The sequence below is a fragment of the Tachysurus fulvidraco genome, chromosome 12, assembly GCF_022655615.1.
Source record: "Tachysurus fulvidraco isolate hzauxx_2018 chromosome 12, HZAU_PFXX_2.0, whole genome shotgun sequence".
Classification (NCBI taxonomy): domain Eukaryota; kingdom Metazoa; phylum Chordata; class Actinopteri; order Siluriformes; family Bagridae; genus Tachysurus; species Tachysurus fulvidraco.
Genome location: NC_062529.1, coordinates 14,232,612 through 14,246,209, shown reverse-complemented (window position 1 = coordinate 14,246,209; position 13,598 = coordinate 14,232,612). Strand labels below are relative to the sequence as shown.

General features: G+C 37.4%; 2 protein-coding genes across 3 annotated transcripts; both read left to right on the top strand.

Moving 5' to 3' along the window:
• The first annotated feature begins 206 nt into the window (after positions 1–206).
• si:dkeyp-110a12.4 (alpha-tectorin) lies at positions 207–6,008 on the top strand. Its single transcript, XM_027172456.2, has 9 exons — positions 207–1,288; positions 1,523–1,611; positions 1,792–1,896; positions 3,285–3,445; positions 3,708–3,843; positions 4,426–4,520; positions 4,987–5,155; positions 5,431–5,545; positions 5,655–6,008. Exons 1-9 carry the CDS (start codon positions 1,210–1,212, stop codon positions 5,825–5,827), a joined length of 1,122 nt encoding a protein of 373 aa, XP_027028257.1. The 5' UTR covers positions 207–1,209; the 3' UTR covers positions 5,828–6,008.
• A 286-nt stretch (positions 6,009–6,294) lies between these two features.
• On the top strand, positions 6,295–12,805 carry fbxo30a (F-box protein 30a). 2 transcript variants are annotated; one of them, XM_027172693.2, is made up of 3 exons: positions 6,295–6,477; positions 8,537–10,657; positions 10,773–12,805. In XM_027172693.2, the coding sequence occupies exons 2-3, from the start codon at positions 8,588–8,590 to the stop codon at positions 10,974–10,976; spliced, it is 2,274 nt and encodes a 757-aa protein (XP_027028494.1). In that variant the 5' UTR covers positions 6,295–6,477; positions 8,537–8,587; the 3' UTR covers positions 10,977–12,805. The 2 variants fall into 2 exon arrangements, with proteins under 2 accessions (XP_027028494.1, XP_047677600.1); XM_047821644.1 differs by having other exon boundaries at positions 6,296–6,477; positions 8,533–10,657.
• Positions 12,806–13,598: the final 793 nt, after the last annotated feature.

Sequence of the window (13,598 nt, the reverse complement as noted above, 5' to 3'; positions counted from 1 at the left end):
AATGTTTGTCTGAAAAGCTCAACTGAATCTGTTTGAGATAAAACGCTGATCAATTTTTTGGGGTTCGATTCTGATCATGAAGAAGTCTGTGTTCTCTCTGCTGCTGCTTCTGTACTATCAATGGAAAAGTTTCCTGAATGAGACTCAGAGACACGAGATTAAGAGAGCAAAGTCGTATAAAGTTTTTGAGAGACACATAGTATACATATCATCAAAAGAGGAAATGTGAGAAAAAGTTTGTACAAAACAATGCCATGACTTTCACCTAATATGACTGAAGTGGAGGTTTTACAATTTTTGAGTTAGGTTTTATGGTAAATGTCTTGAAAGCAAGGACAACAGTTAATACCAAGACATCAATAAAGAAGTTTGACACTGAGACACTGAAACGAGGTCATGAAACGACCACATGATTATGTTATAAGAGCATGCCAATACATTTAAAATATATTACCTGCTAACTCCCATCCACATCCAACTTCCTGCTCCCAGCTTTTTCTTTGCACGATCGTTGCTTTATGTAGTGGAATGTGATTTAACATGATTCAAGGAGTCTAATCTAGTTTCTAGTAGTGTTTGTTTAACTGTGAGAGAATTACTGCCTGTGCCACATTCAGTCTGTCCACATGATTTTTAGTCACCAGCTCCGCAGCCAGTGTGGCAGTGAACTGCCCTTGACTCAATAGCAGGACTTCTTTTCATGCAAAAGAGTGGGATTCCTGAAACAGTAAAACTTTAGCCATGTCCTTTAAAAAACCCTACAGACAAAAGTTTGAGACAATACAGGATACCACCCTGCAACTCTCTGTCCTCTTTATATGATCAACAGACTTCTTATTGGCCGGTGGTTTGTGACATGGTTGTAAGGTGTCGGCTAAGTGGCCTGTCAGTAGTATTTTCAGTCTTATGACCCTAAATCTACATGGCCTGTGTTACCTTGGACTCCCCTCAGCATGCCCTATTCATGTGTGGAATCTCATTGTTGGTGTGGACATCAATTCAAGCTGGTGTTTTTAAGGCCAGAGGGAGGCTCCTACTTCATTAGAGCTGTTTTTCGAGGGCTGGCTGTAGTGCAAGCACAACATCTGCAGCTGGCAACCAGTTTAGAGTGAATAGTTGACACGATTCACAAATTTGGGGGAAACAGAGATTTTGTGTAAAGATTTACCTGTGAAAAGGCAAATTGAGTCTGAAGACAGTCTGAAAAAAATGGCACCTGTTTCACTGACAATTTGGTGTCTCCTCACAATTTGGACCCTTATCCCAGCTGTGCATCTCGAGGAAGAAGGTGAGATTGCTTTTTACAAACTAAATCATTTTGTTCATTTTTGTATAATTTAAATGTGCTAATTCTCTTAGACTTTTCCGATAGCAATCATGCTTAGATTCAGATATAAAAACGATTGTTTTGATGTGTTATTAATTGTCACCAGTTCATCACTCATCAAATTTATAACATATGTAAAGCAAATAAAATAAGGGAAAATATGTGAACAATGAACCCTTTTTTTTCCTCAAATAGAGCTTAATGAAACTGTCATATGTACCAACAAGCAGATACAAGTGATGATACCAAGTGCTTTTTTTCTCAGCAAGGACCCACCTGTTTATGTACGTCCTCACATAATATATTCATGTGTTTTAAGGTGTAGTCGTTCCCATATATTTAGATATAATCATTATTCTGATAAAAAAAAATAATTTAAAAAATAAAATAAAGATATATTCATTATTTATATTTATTCACTCTGTGTGTGTTGGAGATGAAAAACATATTTCTTCCTTAAGCAGATATGGGATTTGCACCTAAATGACCCAGAGTGTCGTGGTGTTGAGATTGGGGATGATTATGTCTTCACTATCAAGACTAATCTTACAGATTGTGGCACTCTCATGGTAAGCTTTTTCAATTCTCTGCCAATATATGATCTATGCTTTATAATTGAGAAAATGTTCATCCTTTCCTTTTCAAATATTTTTCAGTGCATAAGCAAAAGCATAGTCACTGCAGAGACTCTTTTGAATTTGGAACAATATATTTCTTTAATACTAGCTTTAAATGCAGTTGTTTTCCGTTGACTTTGTAGATGGTGAATATTATGGTGCATTTGACTGTTATCACATATTCAGTTCTTTGCATTATTTGTGACAAATAATGTAATTTAGTAAAGGAAATAATATATTTTGAGAAGCAAACCAGAGCCAAACACTGCTTAATGCAAATGCTAATATGGTGGCTTTATTTTCTATGGAGTAATTGTTTTCTAATATGCAGAGAGGGAATGAGCAAGCGTTGCTCTGTTCAGACTGGATGGCTGGAGTGATTTCAGAGCTAGAAGGGGAGGGCTAGTAGCCATGCTGCTTTAAATTACCTTGATTTATATGTAAATGATGACTGTGTTTTCAACAGTAGTGAATAGGCTGACCGTAATTTAGTGTCACACTTTGTAAACCCTCTTTTATTCATCCCCCTAGACCATCTCATGCAGTCGTAACATTACCCAGAGGATGGGTTTCACCCTGGCAGGATATAAATCTGCACTTGAGACTATGAGTATAGTTGAGAGGCTCAGTCTGAAGGCACATACAGTAGGCATTTCTTGTAAAGCCTGCAAAAGGTTAACACAGTATTGTGTGTATGTGTGTGGGATGGAGAGGAGGGCTGTTAGGCTTATAAAGGCTGTTCTCAGACTCTTTTGTGGTATGAGATTAGATATTACTGGATGAGAGGATAACATTAGAAAAGCTTTCTTTTTGTACCAAACATGTATACAAATGTCCTGCTGAAATGCTTAGAACTCCACTTATATAGCAACAATTTTCATTCTCTCTACAGAATGCAAATAAGGACAAAAAATTTAATTGGTCAGTCTAACACCAGTATTAATCTACAACAAATACCAGCATTGAAAGTGTTAAGTTCCCTAAAAAACCTAGGACATACATGGGAGGGTTTGTTGTTATGGTGAAGGAATAGTTTACATACATGTAATAAAACTCCTGGAAGGGGCGGAGATCTGTCTGTCCTTTTTGGTAGTAAAATGTCTGCTTCCTTTTTTGTTTTTGCTTTTTAACAATTTCTTGCTATTCAGACTCCTATAAGTTGCCACTCCTGGGTGTCTGAACAAGGCCCATAACCCTCAATTGTCCAGATGTACAAATGAGATAAATGTGAGTTGCTCTGGATAAGGGAGTCTGCCAAATGCCGTAAATGTAAATGTAACCTCACTAAATCCTAAATATGTTGTACTGTGTAATCTGATGTTCACTTTTTTAATTTACAGGCATCTGATGAGACTTACATCATGTTCACTAACACCATTCACAATAATGAATCAGATGTCATCACTAGAAACTATGTCAATATTACATTTGGCTGTCGCTACCCAGTAAACTACATGGTCCGGCAGCCTAACGGAGATAATATGATCCGAGTGGATGTCAGGTGAAGGACAAAATCATGCAAATAGTGTTATCTTTTCAGTCTAAAGCTTATTGTTTCCAGACCATAATTTGCCTATAATAAATATTTAATTAGCACTACTTGTAGTGTAGGTTGAAACAGCACTTTGTTTATTTGTTTTTCTTGTTAAACAAAAGAGGTAACCAATGGTAACCATGAGGATGATCTGAAGTGTCTGTTACAATATCTACTGAGCATCCTTCAACGTCCTTCAGGAGACCTTTTAACATTCTCTACTCTTTAGGACGATCACTTTGGGCACAGAAGATGGAAATTTCTCAGTGTCCATGCTGCTTTATAAAGATGAAGACTTTGTGGACAAATGGACTACTGTTCCATCTTTAATGCTTGACGACAACATCTATGTGAAAGTTTTCATGGTTTGTATATAAATAAGATAGACCGCTTGTAGTAAATTGTATAGTGAATCCTTAAAGAGGCTATTAAAATGTGCTTCTTTTTGTTTTTGCTGCCACTTGAGACCCACTTCAAACAACCTTTTCTGTTGAATATTCAGTTACATTTGTATGAATAATGATAAGCCTCCTTTTCCTCAGTTCAAAGTAATTTTGTAGGTAATCAAACACTGGCTGGGATTAAGTGAAAGTTGGCTTTTGTTTATCACAGTCTGTCAGTGTTTGAGTTCTGCCTTGTTCTATTCAGATACCACAATCTTAAATGTTTAAGGAATTTGTGTCTGTTTTAGATACCTTAAACTTGAGGTCTTAAATATTTAAGAAATTATTGTCTAAGTAGATCACAAATGCCTCAATACAACGTTCCTTAAATTATTAAATCATCTCACATAAGCAAATCTGAATCCAGTAGTTCTATCTTTACTTTATCAGACCCTTGGCAGATACTCTTGTTTACTCTCAGCCTTGTTGGAAATATGAGGACTGCTCAGAACAGTGTTTGCTCAATGACTTATTTACAAGACTGTTTGGAATCTCACCCAACAGATACCAGCTAATCTCATGCTCCGACTGGAGAGATGCTGGGCCACACCAAACCGTGACCCATACAGCAACATCCAGTACACTTTCATTAAGGACAGGTTTGTGTACATATAATATGTAACATGTCTATTCTAACCTGTTTTGTTTGGGTCCGAAGATCTGTTGCAAAGGAAGCTGATGATAAAACAACTTGTACAGTATGACGCAGTGTGACTGCAGCCTTGTGGAGTCTGGGTTTCACCACAACAGCTGTGTCTGCCCATGACAACCCAGACTTATTTCTCTTCTTTCAGAACTTAAAATATACTTCCATTAACATCTGCTAAGAAAAAGGGTGTCTTGGGCCATATGTTTGTATCTTTTATGACAGAATAGAATACATGTAATACTAATTATAATATATTTATACAATACTTATATATTACTATTATTTTAATGGCATGACAGTATAGCATCATGTTAACCAGATCTTGTATTCCATTCTGTATATTTTACTTAGTACAGCCATTACAATTTATTTTTAAAAGAAAAATCACATCCACATAGAGATCTTTTTGTACTTAGTTGTCCAGTGCTGACCAATGACCAGACGCTGGCTGTGATGAAGAATGGACGAGGCCCGGAAGCTCTATTCAGGATCCAAATGTTTAAGTTTGTCGGCAGCTCTTACACAGACATCTTCCTCCACTGTAATGTCCAGATCTGCCACAGCAGTGCAGGAGCATGTCAGCCTGTGAGATCTCTCTCTTTATGTATCTCTCAAATTATGTTTGACATTCACAAATAATAAAACAGCAATTTCAAGTGTGAAATGAACAAAAATCTGAAAAATATAATATAACATTATATAAAAAATATAATGTTTCATATGATCGTATGCAAGCCGACTGAAATCCCAATGTAAACATGTAATTTCACTCTTTCTTTCTTTCTTTCTTTCTTTCTTTCTTTCTTTCTTTCTTTATTATTTTTTAACCTCTTATATGGTGATATTATCTCTAACCACAGAACTGCACTACCGAGGACACATCAGCACGTACGCGCAGAGACGTTGCTCTGTCCCACACTGTGTCCTATGGACCAATAAAAAGACGTGAGGTTCACTCTAACAAAAGTACTCTGAGTAAGTTTTACCTGCACTGTTCTATTTACAGTTCCTAGGAGGTGCATGAGATTTGTTCATTCAGTCAGTACCTTACTATTTTATTTAATGTCCAACAACTGTGCTCTAGATGCACATTCGCCTCCAGTGGAAACCTTTGTGCTCGGAGGTCTGTTGGTGGTTCTTCTGCTCATCACCGGCGTGTTTGGAAGACTGTGGCTCAAAAGCAGACGGTCTTATCCTACCCAAGAGGCCCAACTCACCCTGTCCAACATCCACCACATTTTAGAGGTGGCCAGCTAAGCTAGAGTCCACAAGTAAATACCTCTCTTACACACAGTACTAAATGAAGTATATATTCTGTACAGAGAGCATTAAAATTATAGTATATTGTTTTAATAAAGTACAAATCAATAGGTTTAGTATGTGGGCATTGATCTTATGATCCTTTAATCTTTTGTTGTTTTATTTGCTGTCAAATATTGCTAAGAAAATCTAAAATAAAAGAACTTTTGTATATTTATTTATTTGTTTGTTTTATTTACGACTGTTCGAAAGCCTACATTTAATAAAGTGCTGGAGTGCAAATTCACTTTTTATTAATATTAAATCTCATCCTCTCAATTCTCAACGAAATTTCACAAAGTTTCATTTTAAAAAATCTATTTAAAGGTTTATTCTTGTGCTTGTGTCACTTGGTTGATGTTCTACAGCAGGTGTATTGACTTATTAAACGTTGCTTTACTGAGGTGGAGTTTCAGCGTCACAAGCCCCGCCCACTCATGCATATTCAGTAGTTCTAACGTATCAACCGGTCAGTGTAAATAAACACAAGTAAAGACAGACGAAAGTAGTGTACTGTGTAAATAATACGTTTTCCTTTGTGTAATTATAATAGAATTTGAACTACATAGTCACAGTTAACTCAGAGGACGCCTTGTCACACTGCCTCGGTAAGTAACGTTACTTTAACGCAAACTCATTTTGTCTAAGTTGTTAGCTAGCTTTGTTAGCAACAACATGCTAGCAGTTATCAAGTCCCGGCTAAGATCTGACCATGATGGCATAATGTTGTTACTGAGCGATATTAGCATCAAAATTATAGCTAAACACGTTTCTAGTGACTGTAAGAGTTGCTACTCTATCATACTGGCTAACTGTAGTGTTTATTGAATGTCACAAGGGCTTTATATAAACTTCTGGACTTTTGTGCTAAAATTAGTTAGCATGACTAGCTTTGGTTGCTCTCTGTCTGGATAATAGCCCCTGTCGTTATTAATAACAACCAGAAACAGAGATTCGTGTTAACAGTTAATAATATATGGGAGTGAGAAATAGATATTAGCTCGATAATTTGCTTAGTCAGCAAGAGATTTACTGTAACTCACATGCTGACAGTCTGTTGTGCTCAGTTTTACACATGAAACACGGTCAGGGTTCATAGGGACAAAGCGTCCTATTCGTATGTGTGAAATGGTACTAGACAAATACATGATTTTATTTGATGTGGTAATAAATAAAGTCCATGCACCAGCAGCCTGTTGGAGCTGTAAGTTTCGTAATGTTTATCCACTGCTGCAATCACGTGTTATGTTGTGTTTAAAGCCAAGATGTGGAACAAATACATAACCAGTACAAAGCTGTCTGAATACCTCGAAAGAGATCAGCTTCAGACTGGAATAAAACATAATTCAATTCAGTTATTTGTTTATATGTATATTTGTAGTTATGACAACGGACGTCTCAAAGCAGCTTTACGGATCATACGACACATATTACAAAAAGTTTATTACGTTACAAAGATTAATATAACAGTTCAGGATTAATATTAGATTTATGTATTTATACATAAAAGGGATGGTATCTAAGTTTTAATAGAGAAGACACTGCTGACTGCATAGAGGAAATCGTACACAAATTTAATCCTGATTGTGATCAAGACCAAAAGATATGATTTAAGTGAATGAATCATGGTTGAGCTATCGTAAATCTTCAAACTGGATTCACATTTAAATCAGATGGTAAAGGATTATTTTACAGGAATGTTTTTGTTTAATGATTGATAAAGCTTGACTGGGGGAAACGTTCTGAGTAGGAATCCACCTCTGAGACGGAAAGAATGAATCAAACTTTTGGGAGCTTTCTGACAGCCCTGATTTATTAAACCTCGAAGTGAGGAGAATTAACTACATGAATATACCAGATATCCTAGAAAATTAACAATTAATTACTTATTAATTAAACTGATTAATTGTTAATTAATTATTATTAATTATTACCACCTGCTTCACTTCTGTTAAATATTAATTAGAGATGTGCTACTATAAGAGCTCATTTTAAACATCTAGAGCCATAGCACATTATAAAATTGTATATGTAGTTTTTAATGTATGTAGTGGATATAATGCTGTTTAGGTTATAGATGGTTGATTTTACTTGGATCATAAGATTAAGATACGAATCAGTATGTTTAATCAATCAATTACTTTATCAATTTATTGGTCAAATAATTACTTATTGTTACTCATTCACTACTCAAATGATTAAATTATTTTAATCTTCGGTATATTTTATGATTCCAACCAGGTTAATTAATCAGGATGATTGTGACAGTTCTGTGTGATTTGCATGGTACGTGGATTTTGAAAGTAGCCAGATTCTGCTTATGAGCCACATTGTCTGGTGGAAAAGCACTGCTATGCAGCCTCATATACAGGGAAGTGAGTGTTTTTCATTGAAAGCTGTATCTGCCCTTCTATAACACTGCTCGGAAATAAAAGGTCATGTTTCCACTGTGCAAGAGGCAACGTGACCATGCAACCCAAGAGGTGTAGTTGTTGTGAAATGGCATTACACAGAGCTTCAGTAAACATAGGTTGCTGCACACAAGAGGAATTACAGCTATCCATCAATTTTATGGATCAGGAAGGAAATTTAAACACAAATTAAGTCAACTCTGTATTTTGTGACCTGTTTTAATTCTCTTGTTTACTTTCCTTTTTTTGCAGGTAGGTCCCGAAGCAAAGCCGTACAGAAAACATCTTGCTACAGTTAATATATCCAATGGAGGAACTACACAGTCATTGCCAGAATTGTATTAACAGAAGATGCATGATAAGACTAGAGATTGGTGTTTCATGTGACCTAATGGGTTGTCCTCTTGTGTGTGGGGCAGTTTTCCACTCGTGTAAAGCAAACGAGCACCGTTTACTATGTCCGTATGAAAGAGTGCCTTGCCTAAATAGCGGTTTTGGATGCCCCTTCACTATTGCCAGAATGAAAATGGCACAGCACCTGGGAACATGTCCAGCCAGTGTTGTGTGCTGCACCATGGAATGGAACCGATGGCCGGTTAGCTATGCTGATCGTAAATCCTATGAAAACTTGAGTAAGGAAGTTTACGATGTAGAACAACTAGATATGGCATTGGCTCTACAAGATCAGCGCATGTTACTTGAGTCTCTCAAGGTGACCACCACTGTGGCAAAATCAGTGGATGAACAAAATGAGGAAAACAAAAGAATGAACTGTGGTACTGAAGAAGCAGACTTGAAAAATGGACTAATTGAAATGGATGGAGAGATATACGATGAACTTTACAAGGCGTCAGTGGAAACCAGCAGAAATTTAGCAGCAGCTTTGGACATTCTCAGCAGCGCAAACAAAGGTATCGACTTGATCATGGAAAACCTCAGTGGTAAGAATGTAGATAACAATGGGGCTTGTCACAGTGGTATAAACGGGGATCATTGTTCAAAAGAGGATAAAATTGAGCTAATGAGGGAAAGTGACACAGATTCCGAGTGTGAGCTGGGAGCTGTAGGTGGAGTAGACTGTGCTTTTCCAGTAGATTTTGATGAAGATGAAAGTGAGTGGAGGGAGCAAAGTGCATTTGATGAGCCTTCCGCTGAAGATGAGGAAATAAATGGCAATGTGAATGTTGATGCACATGGATTTTTAAATATAGAGGAGAATGCCAATCATGTCAGATTTGAAATGCAAGTGGAGAGACCTGTGGTAACTTTCAACAACTTTGCTGATGTTAGGCTAAACATGCCTTATCATTCCATGCCCACTGTAGCACGACAACCAGAAATGGCCCATTCACCCCAGTTCCCACTACCTCCACCCATTCCTCTGCCTGATTTAGTGCAGAACAATGTTTTACACCAACTGCCTGTTGAAATCGAGGACCGATGGCTGGAGCGCAAGCTGCAGAACCTTCAAGCGCTTAGAGGTATGAGTGTGTTTACATATAACGGACGGAAGGCTCTTCTGTCCAGTCCGTATTTGTTCCGGGCCAGAATGGAAGATAAGGCAGTGGACACTTCTGACCTTGAGGTTTTGGATGATCCTATTGGCCTTCATGGTATTGACTTGATCACTGCTGCTTTGCTCTTCTGCCTTGGCGACTCACCGGGAGGTAGAGGCATATCGGACAGTCGTTTTGTGGATGGATATCGAATTGACTTTGGCACACAGACTTTTTCCTTTCCCTCTGCTATACTGGCCACCAGCACCATGGTGGGTGACATTGCCTCAGCATCTGCCTGTGATCATGCTAGTCCTCAGCTGTCCAACCCCAGCCCATTCCACACACTCAGACTAGACCTGGTCCTAGAGTGTGTTGCCCGTTACCAGACCAAGCAGCGCTCTATGTTCACGTTTGTGTGTGGGCAACTGTTTCGCAGGGACGAGTTCTCCTCTCATTTTAAAAATGTCCATGGGGACATTCACGCTGGGCTCAATGGCTGGATGGAGCACAGGTGCCCTTTGGCATTCTACGGCTGCACCTACTCCCAAAGAAGGTTCTGTCCCTCTGTGCAGGGTTCTAGAATTATTCACGACCGCTACCTGGGCTCTTTTGGCGTGCAGTCCAGCTTAGCTGAACATGCAGGTAAAGTCCAGTACCACAGTCGCTCCCACTGTGACCAACTCATCAGCTTGCCTTTTGAACTACTGCAGCATATTGCAAGCTTTTTGGATGGTTTTAGTCTGTGCCAGCTGTCGCGTGTGTCTCATACCATGAGGGACGTTTGTGCTAGTCTGCTTAAATCGCGCGGAATGGTGGTCTTGCTTTGGGCAAAGACAAGAAGTGCAGATGGCTCTTTCTCATGGCAGATTCATGACAAGGCAAGTTATGTGTTTTATGTTAGTAGAACTAGAATTTCTAATAATGATTATTTCTATTGTCTTGTGTACCATAAGATCTTAATAAAGGGTTTTCCTTTCCTCATGTGGCTCTTAGGTATGGAGATTTAGCACAGCCTTTGGAACAGTCAAGGAGTGGAAATTTGCCAACATTTCCAGTATGGCTGACCACCTGAAGAAGTGCAAGTTCAACACAGTGGCCCATCGGGAGGAAGCCGTCCCTCTGCCATGCATGAGTCACACCAGAGAACTGACTAAAGAAGGTCGCTCAGTATGCTCCATGCTTAGGCCAGTCTTATAGACTGGAAAAAAAAAAGAAAAGAAATGTTCTGCCATAATGGCTTTCAGCGTGACAGATGAGTGTGATGTTTTCATTTAAAATACTGGGGTTTGATTTTTTTACCGTGTTGTATCATAGGAATTATATTAAGCAGAGCCTTAATGTAAATATATACTTATTTACACTCATCTACTAATAAAACATGCAGCGTTTATTATTGTTATTTTATATTTACTTGTACAGATGGACAAAACGTATGTTGAGGTCTGTTTAATGCACCATTACCTACAGGTATGTGCCCTTTGGACACAAAAACATTGCAAAGACAAATTGTGATAAAAAATAATTTATTTTAGGAATGTGATAATGTTAACTGTCTTCAGCAGTTTTGTAACTACTGACAGTTTTAATAGAACAGTTATATAGTACATTATGTAGCACTTTACTAAAGATCGCTAGAATACAAGTTTACTTTTCTAAATCTAATCGGAAGTCACTAAAACATGTGATGTTTTGTCCTGTAAGTGAATTCATCATCCTTATTATTCTTTGTGGATAGAAATGTACACTAACATTTTGCACAAAGTAGTGTGTATATACACTCACAGTCCATTTCATTAAAAACACTCAGTTATCCAGTAACCAAATCAGGTAGCAGTAGCACAATGCATAGAATCATGAGGATACCGGACCAACTTGGACCATTGAAAATGTTTTTTTTGTTGTTGTTGTTGTTGTTGTTTGCGCCATTTTGTTAAAACACTAGAAACTTTTGTGCAAAGAAAAAATGTATAAGCGTTAATATAGTGAGGTACACAAACCACCCATCTGGCACCTACAACCATGTCATGTTTTTTTTTTCTCAGTTCTGATGTTGGATGCGAACACGAACTGAATCTTGACCTGTATCTGCATGATTTTATGCATTCTGCTGCTGCTCGACTGTTAAGTACTGTCAGGTGTTCCTATTAAAGTGTCCGGTGAGTGTATATCTGTGCATTTGGATCTTGATGGTCAGCGTTATCTTTCTCTTATTTTATTCTTGACAAAATGAGCTGTAATGGAAGCCTGCCGGACAGGTCCACATCAAAAAGTCTGAAGCTATTCAGTTAGCAAACAGGTCATTTGTTGGACTCATGAACACATTTCCAAGAGTTTTTCTAATGTTTCTCAGGGTTCTAAAGCTGAAAGGGGGAGTTAGGATGAACAAAAAGAAGGAAGACACATTGTGTGAAGTTATAGTTGGACTTGCATTATTTAATGTTCAGTGTATAAGGCAAGAAAGGATTTATTGTTCCTGGGGTGTCAGTATTAAACAGCACAAATAAGACTGGTATATTTGACAAGGCTGATCACAGCCTGAGGAATATTTCTATTGAACAGTTGAACTTATTGAAACATTACTGAGGAGTTGAACCATTTTGTTTGATGTCTCTACTTACAGGCTTTTTAATATTGGAACATTTGAAGTGTGTGCCTTGAAGTGTAGCATGGTGTTAGCACACAATTTTGTATTTTGTATTAAAACAGCTCAGAACAATTGGTTGCCAATAGATTTGCATGGTTTAGGATTTCTGGCTTATATTTTAAGTACTGAATATTTTTTGGTATGGGCAAGTGACATTTTATAGCATCGTATTTCCCACGGATGTGATAAACATAGCATATTGAATGCACTTTGGAGATCATATGATCATTTCTGACTCCTTACGCATGTGATGTTTATTGCTGGAAATATCAAACTATTGTCTACCTTTAAAGAGTTTATATTTTTGTGTATCATATAAGACATCTGATAACATTTTTTGAATACACTTATTAAATACATAATAAAAAAATGTTTGTCCTGATTGCATGTTATTTAAGATGAGAAATTTAATATCAAATGTTGTAATAATATTAAGACAATGTTGTGAGCTACAGTACTTAATTAGAGTAATCAAGCACAAGTTCTACATTTGATTTTCTATTCAAAAAAAGTTTAAAACATTTCTCAGATCATTTATACGTAATAATTATTTTATAGCATTTAAAACAAGCATTTAAAACAAAAGTTTTAAATATAGTGTGTAAGAACCGTTGATTATCAGTGTACATGGTTTGATTCCTCAAAATCAAAGGTGTTGAAGCATATTGATAAAGCAGAGTCTATTATCTAAAGCTATTTACGGAGGAAGTTCCCTTGTAAGGGAAGTGACATGAACTCAAACATAGACACAGTGTTTATTTCTCACCACAAGGTGACAGTAGTGTTATTCGCTTTTTTCACTGGTGACGTGGTTAACAAGGCCTTCAGGAGTTAAATCAGTAGTGACGAAGCTGAGGAATCAGTAACTTCTGCAGGGCTGTAGCCTTTCAGTCTGCTCTCTACAATAAACAGAACATTTTTGTTTGACCTCAACAATAAACAACGCTTTTGCTTCATAGACACAACGCTGTATTGAGCACTTGTGAAAGAGAGCAGTGACTTAGTTATAGTGTGGCTATATCAATAACAGGTTACATAATTAAATCATGTCTTAATTGATGAAGCATTAACATGGGGCTCTCGAATTCTGCACACAACTGCTCAACTGTGAGGTCTTCAGAAATGGGATTTGATTTTAAGAATAAATAGCTAAAAGGTCAGGGTCTCTTACTCTG